The sequence below is a fragment of the Carcharodon carcharias genome, chromosome 3 (genome assembly GCF_017639515.1).
Source record: "Carcharodon carcharias isolate sCarCar2 chromosome 3, sCarCar2.pri, whole genome shotgun sequence".
Classification (NCBI taxonomy): Eukaryota; Metazoa; Chordata; class Chondrichthyes; order Lamniformes; family Lamnidae; genus Carcharodon; species Carcharodon carcharias.
The window spans coordinates 191129685-191143758 of NC_054469.1; the positions used below are offsets into that span (position 1 = coordinate 191129685).

At 40.5% G+C, this 14074-nt stretch overlaps 1 protein-coding gene across 7 annotated transcripts in view; it reads right to left on the reverse strand.

Annotated features, from left to right (window-relative positions):
- Nucleotides 1-6057: 6057 nt before the first annotated feature.
- mboat1 (membrane bound O-acyltransferase domain containing 1) overlaps nucleotides 6058-14074 on the reverse strand; it is a 157645-nt gene continuing 149628 nt past the window's right edge. For 5 of the 7 annotated variants that reach the window (XR_005942688.1, XM_041185162.1, XM_041185160.1 and 2 more), the window contains 2 exons: nucleotides 13139-13290; nucleotides 6058-7332 (listed from right to left, as the gene is read on the reverse strand). Coding sequence is in view for 5 of the 7 variants with exons in the window: in XM_041185162.1 (XP_041041096.1) it covers nucleotides 7176-7332; nucleotides 13139-13290 (309 nt within the window). In the remaining 2 variants the exon portion in view is untranslated. The remainder of the gene's footprint in view (nucleotides 7333-13138; nucleotides 13291-14074) is intronic. The other 2 variants (XM_041185161.1, XR_005942689.1) reach the window with 2 other exon arrangements.

Consider the following 14074-nt stretch of genomic DNA (forward strand, 5'->3'; position numbering starts at 1 on the left):
AAATCACTCCCCTAACAAAAGAAACTTTCCAGACTGATGTAGCATCAAAGCCTTTCCTGAAACTAATATAAAAGGATAATTTCAATTTGAACGCATCATTCAAACACAAAGATGCTGGCTGTCTCAAACTCTCGAGGTGTCAAACAACAAAGACAGAATGTGTAATCAATACTCCACCCTTATATGGAAAAATGACTTTGAACTTCTACAAATCACATGATGAGAAGCCATTTTGTCGGTGACTTTAAAAATTCAGCAAGAAGCTGCTTGGAGAGTGTTCCACAGAAAGCCATCAAACCCACTGTAAGTCATCCAAACAGCCAAGGCAATTAGCTTCATACCTTGAAAGTAGGAGAAGGACTCCCTCCAAGCTTTTCCAACTTAGAGGTCACCTGAGAACCAACCTCCTGGAAATTCAACTCCAAGTAGCCTCACATCTAACTAAGAATCCTCTGCTTTACAAGACCTTCAATTAAACTAAAGCATCAACCTCATCAAAGTGACTACAGGCCTGCCACAAAAAAGACAAGATAATTATAGTTGCATCCATATTGTTATACCTTCATCTGTATCTAATCTTTGTGTGATCGTGTGAGACTCACATTTTAAACATCTGGGGTAAGTGTGGGATAATAAATAACTATTTTAAAACTCACAAAAAAGCTTGGTGCTGGAATCATTTTAATTGAGACATTTAACATTTAATTAATGGCCCTTTAACTGATCACAAGTCGTTTCTCAAGAGCGATTAACATGTCTTTCTCCCTCTCTACATCATACTTTCTCTCTCCCTGTAGGAACTAACCAGCCAAGATCAGGAATTTGAGTGGACATTTTCAATTCCATTACTTTGTGTCTCAGCTAGTGCTAAGTTTTGACAGTCACCCATCTTCCAGTGAACATTTTTCATAACTGACCACTCAATGGGGCATCAAGATCAAGTGTAGTCTTCAAGTAAAGCAGGGTTAAGAATAATTGCACCAGGGTGAGCAGATAGAATCCAGTTCACATTTTGAAGTCATATGTTCCATTCTTATTTATATTTAATACTCTGATTTAATACTACAATTAAATAGAAGCAATTCCTAGAAATTGGGAAACAGAGGTTAATGGAACATGAGAGATACTCTGCACTACAATTTGGAGAGCTAGGAAATGTGAATCAAGGACTACAGCATTACCACTGGTTGGAGATTGTAACTACAGCAAGATGTGTTTATACAGATAGGACCTGAGGCAGAGAGGGTGCTGGGGAGCAGGGTAGGACAAATCACAGAACCTTAATGGCATAGGAGGCCATCGGCTCTTCATGTCTGCACCAGCTCTCCAAATGAGCATTATGACCTAGTGCCTTTGCCCTGCCTTTTCCCCATACCCTTGGAAGCGGAGGTCCTGCTGAATTTAACAAGAACTCTCAGCATTTTTTCTTCCATTTCACGCTGAACAACTGGCCAAATTGGCAATCTGGCTGACTGCTGGGCAGGAAAACCAATGGATGATGCTAATTTTGACCATCAGCATTATGTCATTGTGGAGTCTGCTCAGCAAATTCAACAAGTGCTTCCTTGATTTTCAAAGTTTCGGGCTCGCCTTTCACTTCATATAAGATCCATTTGAATTCGACATCTATAACTCTCAGCTATCTCAAGAGCTCATCAGTATGCTCTTCCTGGACAGGCATGGTTTCAAAGCGGATTTGCTTTCGCTTCAAAGCCAGATGAATCATCAACTGGTAGATAGGCCTGTATGGGTGCTGAGGAGTCAGCCTTTGAAGGAAAATGAGTTCATGGTTCTCCATTCAGGCATAGAAAAGCTGCTTTCGATGTTAAGCTCAATGTGGGCCTGTGAATCCACTTCCTCTGCAGTAACTTTCATGAAGTCGAAGTATCAATCACAGAACCGGATGTGAATCCTAGGAGGTGGAGTTGAGATGCTCAGTCTGCCAGGTTTTTGTCCAATTTCAGCAGGATGGTGAAAGAAAAAAATTGCAAAGAGTTTACAAAACATTCACATTTGCAATTATGAATACAGTATCTCTCTATTATGCTATGTTTATTCCCTACAAGCTACCACTATTGCTATTTGCTGGATAAATAATAGTGACTGTTGGCGAAATCATCCCAGATTTGCACTAAATGCAGTAGCGGATGGGAAAAAGGACGTTTTACCTGCCAGCCGCAACGATGGCTTTTCATGCCGCATCCTCCCAATCCTGCCATATTAATTGTGCATTCCCAGGAAACATGCCATTTCAATGGCAGGTGGGCTCTCATTCACCCGCCATACGATCACCTCATTGCTTCATCACGCCGGGTGCCATATTTGAAGTACAGTTCCTCACACACCTCTCTGTGTTTCCAGCCCAGGACTGCTGCAAAGACATGGCCCTGAAAGGCAAGATGACTGCAACCCTGCAAACCCCCCCCCCCCACCCCTTCCCGGTTTAATAGCTCACTCCTCGAGTGCCTTTTGGACACAGTGGAGGCCCACCGTGATGTCCTCTGCCCCCACTATGGCTGCAGGATGGGCAGCAGCATTACTAATCCAGCATGGGAGGCACTGGTAGTGGAGGTCAGCGCCAATGACCTGCAAAAGAGGTCAGCCACCCAGTGCTGCAACAAGATGAATTGTCTCATCCATTCTGCCAGGGTAAGTCAGTCTTCTCATCACTCTCAAACCTATCACACACCCACAGGGATCTCACACCTCAAGGGACAACACCATTACACACCTTCACATCTCCATCAGGTGCATATCCTCTGGAGCTCATGTCCTCATCCTGTCCACGTCTCCGCTCAACGCACAACATTCCATGCAGTGCCATTTTTCCTGCTCACACACATTCCATCTGGTTTCATGCAGGAGAAGCTGGCTCACAACAGCTGGGAGAGATCCCAAATCGGAGGTGGAGTGGCCCACATTAGCCCCCTCACTCACTTTGAGGGATATACAATGAGGTTCCCAACGTGCAATGGCATGAAATGCAACCCGTCGTTAATGAGAAGAGCAGATGATTGCAAACGTGAAACCGGTTTTTTTTCTCACCATATTGTCTGCTCATGCCGCTGAACAGGCCCAACGCCAGCAGGCATGGAAATTTCTGCCTTGTATTTTATGTGTATTATTCTAAACTCCTAAAGTTACTGTGTTTTACTGTTTATCAGTCTTGATTGCTGACAGTTTAAAAACATAAAACCTATTTTCAAAAGATTTCACATTTATTTTATTATTATTGCATATATTTAATTTGGGAAAAATGGTGACCCGATAGCCACGTTTGGTGGGCATCAAAATCCTTTTGGACAACATTGAACTTCAAGATGCACCACACTAACTTACCAAGTTCTTCAACAACACCTTCCAAACCTACTGCCACCTTGAAGGACAAGGGCAGCAAGCAAATGGGAACACCATCACCTGGAAATTCCCCTCCAAGTCATACACCATCCTGACTTGGAACTATATTGCTACTCCTTCACTGTCACTGGATCAAAATCCAGAATTCTCTCCCCAATCACTGTGGGTGTACCTACACCACATGGGCTGCAGCAGTTCAAGAAGATGGCTCATCACCAAGGGCACTTCAGGATGGCAATAAATGCCCATTGCCAGCAACGCTCACATCCCACAAATGAATAAAGAAGTACTACAGCTCTACAGAACCAATAGTAATGCTGAATGAGGGTCAAAAGCACATGGTACCACTGAGAAGCAAACTGCAAAATTGAGGTATCTCAGAGAACTGCCTGTAAATACTAATCAGTAGAAGGAAAAACAGACACAGGTGCTCGAAATCTGAAACTAACAGAAAAGATTGGAAGTAAATAGCATGGCAGTCAGCATCTATGGCAATACCAGGCAATTTTTTTTTCAGAAAAGGGTACATGCCTGAAACAGTCTGTTCCCTGCACAGTTGTTACTTGACTTGTGTATCCAGCTTTTTCTGTATTTGGAGATACTAACTGTTGCTTTCAGGTGCATTTTCCACATATGGGAAGCCAACCTGAATGAACTAGGTGGCCCTGATAACAAAATGTTGTTATAATACAAACGTGATGATCTTCGCCTGGAATTAGTCAAGAAAAATATGTCATTTCTTTAAAATATCTGTGGAATCTGTAATGTTTTTTCAGAATGTTTAAAAAGGACTTAAGAGTTTACATCAATTGTAAAGGGACCTTTCTCAGATAAGAAGAAATACTGGTCCATATGACATGTCAACCCTTGACCTGGAAGCAGTATCAACAGGAACAAAGTTAAGATATGGACGCAATGTGACCAAATACAAAGAAGAGCTACAAGCAGAGGAGCTGGAAGGTGAAGACACTGATGCAGACACAAACAGAAAGTGGACAGAGACAGAAAGAGGAACACACTGAATTCTTGCAAGGGGAGGAAACAAAATGTTTTTAGAAAATGGTCAGATTTTGTGTTTGGCAGGAAAGGAGACAGGAGCTCTTGGAGGCAATGTGCAAGCTGACTGAAAAGGGTCTAAAACCTGGAAAACTGTGTGAATAGCTTGGAAATGCAATGGAGCTGGGTGTTTTCCCAGAAATGGCCAAACCAGAACAGGGGGTGATATTGGATGAAAAGAAACTCTGGAAAACTACACCACCAGGGCTGCCGTGACCCAAGGGAGAAAGAGTTCTGTGCTTTGCGGGAAGGTGAGGGGGCTATTGAGTAGAAGCGGTTTTGCTCTGCATCAAACGATTTTGTGGTGGAAAACTATTTCCTGGCTATGCTGGAAACTTATTTTGCCATAAAAGGTCTCATTTGTAGCAATAATCTTTTACACTTTGAGAATTCCTCCTTAGTGTTTGGCCAATGAGAGTGAATACTTGCAATAGAATGTGTTCCATCTTCATAATTAACATCACTAACTGTGATGAATACAAAAAAAAAATCACCTTTTACAAGAAAAGAAAACATTTTAGAAAAGTGTTCTAAATTATATCTGTAAATTAATATTCTGGCATGTCTTTACTTCGGGAAATCTCAGGAGGCAACCCTGATGTAGCTAAGAATTAATAGGCAGTTACATTGGCACTTGCCTCTTAGTGTTATAAGGCATTCCCAAATGTATGGCAATTGCCTTATCTCATTTCTTTCTTGCAGTACTAGTGGAGTGCTACACTGTCTGTGGTGTGCTGCTTTTCAGGCTAGACATTAAACCAAGGCCCAATTTGCCCTTTTGCGCAGACGTAAAAGAACTTATGCTATTATGTCGGAGAACAGCAGGTGAGTTTTCTGTATGGAGAATATTAATCCAATATTCTGTAATGCTTCCCCCCCTTGCACATAGAAATTAATCTGCCTTCAAAGACCCAGTTCCCTCATCATCCCTGTAAAAGATGTAGGCCAGAATTTTCTGTTCAGCATGCGGGAGCGGGGCTCGCATGCCGACACGTAAAATGATGCACGGTGACGTCGGGCATGCGTCCTGATGTCACTCTGATCTTTCGCTCAGCGGGCGCACACCGGAGTCGGCTGCGCACCGGAACTATCAAAGACCTGTTAAGGCCATTAATAAACTAATTAATCAAATTGACAGGACTGCCCGACTAACCTGAAAGTTGGAGGGCAGGCGAAGAACCCAGGCGCGGCAGTTGCATTTTTTATGAAACCTCATCCATGGGCGGGATGAGGTTTCATGAAGAGTTTATTAAATTAATAAATATTTTTAAAATATTTGATAAACATGTCCCAGCTCATGTGACGCTGTCACATGAGGAGACATGTAAATGATTTCTAACATTTTTTATTTTGATGTTTCAAATTGAACTTAATCTCCCTGAGACAGCTCCGTGCCCCAATTCTCCCTCCTCCCCCAGCCTGCACACATAGCGCTGAGCTCTACCGGGCGCGAGTCGCGCTGGGCGGGCCTTAATTGGCCCGCCTACATAAAATGGCAGCGTGCAGCCGATCGCTGGCGGCAATCAGCTCCACGCCTGCCCACGCCCGCTCCTGACCAGCCCGCCCGACGGGAAAAAAATTCTTCCCCTAAATAAACAAAGAAACGCATTGTCAGCTGCAATAAGCAAGGCTTTGAGCACTGAATAAAAGAAATAAATAATTTTAATATATAAAAATTATTGGCAACATCAAGTTATCTATAATTATAAAATCTATTATCATAAACATGCATAACATTCTTACTTACAAGCGGTTTTGATTTTATCAAAAAATTTTACAAACAAAACAGAACACTGAATTATTGCAAGTTCATATTTAGCACAATCTATGGAACCATTTGCCCCGATCTCAATCACTGTATTTGTTTAGCTCTTATTCTTCAATGAAACAATCCGCCACTGAAATTATACTGAATGATCATTTTCCCAGTGCACGCCTCTTTTTAATCTGTACGTGTTCTTCATCCAGCTAAAATGTAGTGCTACTACTTTAAGGGGCTCCAGTCAGCAGACCTGCCTTTGTCAGAACAGTCAGTTTTTTCTCCCTAAACTGCAACCAGTCAAGACCAACCACTTAGAGCCCCAAGGCTCAGATTATCAGATTACAAATCTATAGGTTGGAATTTGTGTCCATGGGTTTAGCTGCTTGTTAAGGAACATAAAACCAATGGCAAATATGCCTTGTTGGTAGGGCGCAAAAATGTCACCTGGCAAGGGGAAAGTTTGTAAGAAAATATGATAGATTAGCTTCAAATAACAACGGAAAACTATAGGTTTTAAAGCAATAGTGTTAGTTTTTTAACAATCCAGCCAAAAAAATCTTGAACTATTACTCAACTTCAAGACTTCACCAGCAACTCTCTGGTAACTGATGAGAGATCATTTATATATACATATACCATTCACAATGAAAGTGTCCAAAAATTCATGGGACAATCATGTGATTTTGAGGAAAAGAATCTCACCAAATTGGCAAATGACAGCAATGCCCGCATTCTACAGGCACCCACATGACCCAGGCTCAATCACTGCAGCAAGGGTAGGGTCAGTGACAAGTGGCTGTTCAATGCAGGGATCTCTGTATAGTAAACAAACATATACTTCATTAAACCTTTTCATTCATTAAATCTTCAAATGGACACTCTTGAGATGAAGACTGCCCACATACAAACTGCTGTTTCTTTTGTTTCCCACACCCAAATGGCACCAACAGATTTTCATTTGCATCTCTCACTTCCAAAATACTTCATTTCTGCTGAGTCACTACTGCTCCTTCTTGGGCTGCTGGCAATTGGGGGCTGGGTTAGAGGATTTGGCCTTCAAGAACGTTGGATCAATTTGCGTAACACTCTTCTGCTTCTTGACTGCCAGAATTGGCAGCACTAGGGCACACAGAATGTGAAAGTGAAAATACATTGACCTTCAAAACAAAGCGAGAGAGAGAACTTATTCAGTGTGCATCTTCGACAACAGAGCCAAATGGCCCCAACACAATAGCACCATTCTGGTTTCACACGGTACAACAATCCTGCAGTTTTCCTAATATACCAGAGGATTCCACTTAAGAAGAATTCTTTGAACAACTGAAGTACTGCAATAGAAGTTTCGAGAGTAGCAAAGAAATGCTTCATTGTCACAACATCACACTTGTGACCAAGATCTTGCAGGCACACCATGTTGGAAGGCACTGAGCTCAAATTACCTTAGAATCAAGTCAGTCTACTTTAGCCTCAAGCAATAGGTGGCACTATAATTGATGCCAAGTTACAAGGGAGTGAAAAAATCCATGATTTTTAGTCGTAATCATGACCCACTGACCTCTCTTCATTCCCACTAGAAAATGGCAAGCAAGGACAGAATTGGGCTGTGCTTTATGGTTTAATTATCCATTGTCTGAATTTACATATTGCTACTTGGTTGAGGTACCAGAGAGTATTAATATGCTATTAATATCTAGATGAAGAAAGACATCAGTTTCTGTAGATTTCAAATGAAAACGACAAAACAAGATTGGAGCATGAAAGAGAAGTAGAAATTAACAAGAAACTACAAACCTATTTGGAGTTCAGTCCTAAATAGTGCTCCAATTCTCACAGGGTTAAGGTGGGCATCTGTGATGAGGAGCCCACAAAAGTAATCTAAACTGGAATTGGGTGCATATGATTCAGGTGAAACTGAGCTGTGGGCAACTTGGGCTCAGTTTTTTCTTTTCAGATGCCAAATTTTTTAACCAGAAAACTTGAAGAGCAGCCAGTTCTTAATATTTGTGAGCATGTATAGAAAGTGATTTTATTTTACAATTTTGTCTGTTGGATTCCAAGTAAAGTTAGAAATGAACTTGGAACACTGCATTCCCTGGGATGTCTCAAAATTACATCAAGCCACATCTAAATTAAACATCCCCATATTCTCCAGTAACAGCTTTCTCACAAGGAGTCTGGCAGGACAACAGAACTATCTGGTATACAAGATAGAACTGACAATACTTAAGTAATTAAATTAAATTAGTAATGCTGAATAAAGAGACACGACTTGAAATTTTTCATCTTGCACTCATCAGGACATTCTGCAAGAATACAAATCCAAGGGAGACCACAAATATATAATGTATGAAAACAGAGTCTTGACTGGTTGGCAAGTGGACTCTGATTGGTGGAGGTGTTGCCATGGAGAATGCACCGGTTGATGGTGACTCACAGCTAAATGCCAAGCATTGTTTGAAATTTAAACAAGGCAGCTTAACTCTGATTGGCCAAGGCGTTGCCCTGAAGAATGAACCAGCAAATGGCTATAAATTTTGTTTAGCTGAAATAGGCACAATGTGTACAGGTTCTGTCTGTCTACAAAGAACACAGGTCGTGTGTATTAATGTATGTTGCTTCCAGTACATGCAAATGCGCCACACTGCGAGTTTGACTGAATCTTAAATTGGTTATCAGCATAATTCTTAGCACAGTGAGGATTATCTAGCAAATGTTGTCCGATTGCAGAATCACGTCTAATGTTGGACACCATGTTTTGAGTTTTGCAAGCACTGGCTGGTTGTGTACAGTCTGTACCTTGCCCGTTGTGAACAGCAGAAGGGGCATGCTGTTTGATATGAACTGCCAGTCTTTGGGACATATGGCCTACATACCCAGCATCACAATGGCACTGAAATTCACATACCACATTCGTATGAGGAATTCATATGAGGAATTTTCAGGATAGTTTCTCGAATAGCAGATTCTGACGCCAGACAGCAGGCTATACTAGGCCTGGTATTGTGCAACGAGATAGAATTTATTAATGATATCATAGTGAATGCGCCCTTAGGGTAGCATAATATGATTGAATTTTACATTCAGTTTGAGGAAGAGAGGAGTGGGTATTTTAAACTTAAGGAAGGGCAATTATGAGGGCAAGAAAGCAGAGCTAGCTAAAGCAAACTGGCAAATTAGCTTAACAGATAGGTCAATAGAGATGCAGTGGCAGGCATTTAAGGGGACATTTCAGATTACACAGAACAGATATGTTCCAAAGAGAAGAAAAATTCCAAGGGGAGGGCCTACCACCCGTGGTTAACTAAAAAATCTAACGATAGTATCAACTTAAAGAAAAAGCATATAATTGTGCAAAAATGAATGGCAGGTCAGGAGATTGGTCAGAACATAAAAAATAGCAAAGGATGACAAAAAGGATAATGAGGAGGGGAAAAGAATTAATTAATAAATTAATAACGAAAGAAAGCTAGCTAGAAATATAAAGATAGATAGTAAGAATTTCTATAGATATTTAAGAATGAAAAGAGTTAAAAAAGTGAGCGTTGGCCCGATAAAAAGTGAGTCTGGATAATTAATAATGGAAAATAGGGAGATGCAGATCAATTGAACTGGTATTTTGCATTAGTCTTCACTATAGAGGATACAAGTAACATTCCAAATATAGCTGTCAATCAGGGAATGGAAGGAGGGAGGAATTTAAGAAAATTGCATTCACCAGAGAAGTGGTACTGAGCAAATTGTTGGCGCTGCAGACCAACAAATCCGCTGGTCCAGATGGACTTCACCCTAGAGTCTTGAAAAAAGTGACTTGTGAGATATTTGATGCATTGATTTTAATCTTCCAAAATTCCCTAGGTTCAGAGAACGTTCTATTAGATTGGAAAATAGCAAATATAACTTCTTTATTCAAAAAAGCAGGAAACTAAAGGCCAGTTAGCTTAACATCTGTCATAGGGAAAATGTTAGAAGCTATTATTAAAGATATCAAAGCAGGGCACTTAGATAAATTCAAGGTAATCAGGCAGATACAAAATGGTTTTTAAAGAGAGGGAAATCATGTTTAACCAATTTAATGGAGCTCTTCAAAGAAGTAATATGTGCTGTGGATAAAGAGGAACTGGTGGATGTACTGTACTTAGTTTTCCAGGAGGCATTTGATAAGGTGCCACATCAAAGGTTATTGCAGAAAATAAAAGTTCATGATGTAGGGGGTAACATATTGGCATGGATAGAAGATTAGCCAGCTAACAGGAAACAGAAAGTAGGCATAAATGGGTCATTTTCTGGTCACCAAGATGTAATGAATGGTGTGTCACAGGGATCAGTCCTGGGGCCTCAACTTTTTACAATTTATATACATGACCTGGATGAAGGGACTGAAGGTACAGTTGCTAAATTTGCTGATGACACAAAGATAGATAGGAACGTAAGTAGAGAAGAGGATATAAGGGGGTTACAAAGGGAAATGGATAGTTTAAATGAGTGGGCAAAGCTCTGGCAATTGGAGTATAATGTGAGAAAAGTGGAAATGTCCATTTTGGCAGGAATAATAAAAAGAAACATTATTTAAATGATGAGAGATTGCAGAGCTCTGAGATGCAGCAGGATCTGGGTATTCTAGAGCATGAATCACAAAAGATTAGTATTCAGATATAGCAAGTTATTAGGAAAGCTAATAGAATGTTATCATATATTGCAAGGGGAATTGATTACAAAAGTCGGGAGGTTATGCTTCAGTTATATAGGGCCTTGGTGCGACCAAATCTGAAGAACTGAGTACAGTATTGGTCTCCTTATTTAAAGGAGGAGGTAAGTGCATTACGAGCAGTTCAGAGAAGGGTTATACCCGGAATGGGAGGGTTGTCTTATGGGGAAAGGTTGGACAGTCTTGACTTGTATCTGCTGGAGTTTAGAAGAGTAAGAGGCAACTTGATTGAAACATGTAAGATCCTGAGGGGTCTTGACAGAGTGGATGTGGAAAGGATGTTTCCTTTTGTGGAAAATCTAGAACTAGGGGTCACTGTTTAAAAATAAAGGGTCGCTCATTTTAGACAGAGATGAGAATTTTTTTTCTCTGAGGGTTGAGAGTCTTTGGAATTCTCTTCCTCAAAAGGTGGTGGAAGCAGAGTCTTTGAATATTTTTAAGGCAGAGCTAGATAGATTCTTGATAAGCAAGAGGTGAAAGGTTGTCAGAGGTAGGTGGAAATGTGGAATTAAGGTTAGAATCAGATCAGCCATGATCTTATTGAATAGAAGAGGAGGCCCATGGGGTCGAGTGGCCTACTGCTCCTAATTCGTATGTTTGTATGTAATTCACTCACACCTAGTACTGTTATTTATCCAGGTCAGGGTGCTGTAAATGGGCAAAGTCATATAACTGTCATCACTGCATGGTTCATAATTGAAAACAGGACAGAAAAACAAATCTATTACTTGTTTGTGAAGCAGTCAAATTGATAACAGCCATCCTGTAATATATATTCTCTTGTATAAACTTTAAACAGCTTCCACAAGAGCATACAGTTCAGATACAGTGCTGGTCTACTTGCTACATATACGTGCTGCTCAGTTCCATACAAAATATTGCACATCACCAGAAAGCGCACCGAATTCGCTAATACCCTTCCAAGGAAAGGAGCTGAGTTTATTACTATAGTACCCTGAATTTCCTCCTGCATCCAAGTTAAAATCTATCTTAGGGTAGATACGATTTCATCTGAGAACTACGGAAAGTATTGAGGGAAGGCACTGTAGTTTGATGAGGTGCTGTGAGCCATCAGCAACAGAATTATATTGCACCACAATTTCTAACTTCAGGGCCTGGTGCCTGGTTCAATGAGGAGCGTAGTAGAGCATGCCAGGAACAGCCTCAGGAACTTCTATTTCTCTCTCCACAGATGCTGCCAGATCTGTTGAGTATTTTTAGCATTTACTATTTTTATTTTGCTTCTGAAAGTCATATCCTTCAGTCCTAGATTCCCTAACCAGCAGAAAGAGTTTTTTTCTTTCTACATCATCAGTTCCCCTTAATATCTTGAAAAGTTTGATCTCAAATCATCCCTTCATCTTCTATAGTCCAGGAAATATAACCCCAATTTGTGTGAACTCTCAGAGTAATTTAATCAGGAGAATCAACCAAGGTCAGCCTTTTTTAAAATCCCAAAAGTGCAGCAGCCAATTGTATTTCTCTAACTCTGCCCCAGATGACTCAGTACTGATCAGTTATTGAATCTAGGCTTGAGCTTGATTTCGCCAAATAACCACATGTATGAGCTTGATAGTAACCAAGAAGCTAAGCAAACCCAACACGATTTTTCTCTTTCCTAATCCAGGGACACTTGGTTAAATTGTAGTGAATCTGCCATAATTCTAATTATGATCTGTACATACCAGAACAGAATCTAAAACTTACTTGATCTGTGCTGCTCAGTTCCACACAAAATATTACATATCACCAGAAAGCCCACCCAATTCGCTAATATCCTTCCAAGGAAAGAAACTGCCACACTGGCTGGCTACATCTGATTCCAGTCTGTCACTATTTGGTTGACTTTTATCGCCCTCTGAAGTAGTTGGGCAGGGCTCATTAAAAAAACACAATTGTAAGAACATCACAAAGCAGTTCACCACCACCTTTCTAGGGCAAGTAGGTATGGATAAACAATGCAACCTTTACATTGTCAACTTCACCCATATCTTGAGAACAAATGATAATGCTAAGTTGAGCTGTTGTTGTTGGTTTACCTACCAAACTCAACCACCACATCATTCAAGGGACAGTAATTTAAGGGGCTGGCTATTTTTGAAGTCAAACTTACAAGCGTGTGCATTCTTTTGGGAGGGAATGAAGAAGAGGGAATAATCTCTCCATATAGACACTATTTGCAGGTACAAATTTTGATTAATTCCAATGCCTTTTTTGCTGCTTATAGGCAAACAAAATCAGAGAATAGGTCTACTTACTTGTAGAATTTGATTGTGGGTTCCGTAGCCAGTAGGAGGAAAGGCGTTACTATGTAGCAGAGAGCCAGTTGGGTAGAAGCCCAAGTGGCAATATCGTAGCCAACTTTAATCATCCTGGAAGAAAGGAAGTAATGTCTGAAGTTGCTCCTCATCTAAAGGGCAGGAGAAAAAACAAAGAATAGACTGAACACAGGATTCAACAGAATTAAAATGACTTCAAAGTTTATTTGTTAAGAATACATGCCATTAAAATAGCTGCTTAGATCAGTAACTTATTATGCCAGACAAATTAAGTGGTCGCACAACACACAAGCTTGGTTCAACATATAATCACATGACCTCCTGCCTCCAACTGCCCAGCCAGGTCAATCAGCCATTATTCTCCATCTTCAGTGTTTTCAAAATTTGTGTTCAAAGAAGTTGAATTAAAAAGTTTTTAATTCTCCTATGATTTTTCTCCTATTTCGCAGAAATGTCCAGGAGTTTAACTTTAAATTCTCAGGGACTCCATGGTAATCCTGGAGGGTTGGCAACCTTAAGCTAGAGTTATGCTGAGCTTTGGAATACAAACACCATGGAACAGGATCAAATACACCCTTGTCCCAACTGAGGAGGTAATTAGTGTGGGTAGTTGTACCTCTCTACAAAACAAAAGCAAACAAAATTAACATAAGAGTCCAACCATTGTAACACTTGTGTGCAATACTAACTATTTAAATAAACCCTGCAATGCAGAATCCATTAATGATTTGGAAGGCAGCCAAGCCATCATCCCCTAGACACCTGTGTAAACAAATCCTGCAGCAGGGAATCCATTAGTGCCTTTGAAGATAGCCATGCCATCAAACTAGCATTCCCCAGCATAGTTGTGTAAACAAACATTGCAGTACAGAATCTATTAGTGCCTTTGAAGACAACCAAATGCTCAGACATTTG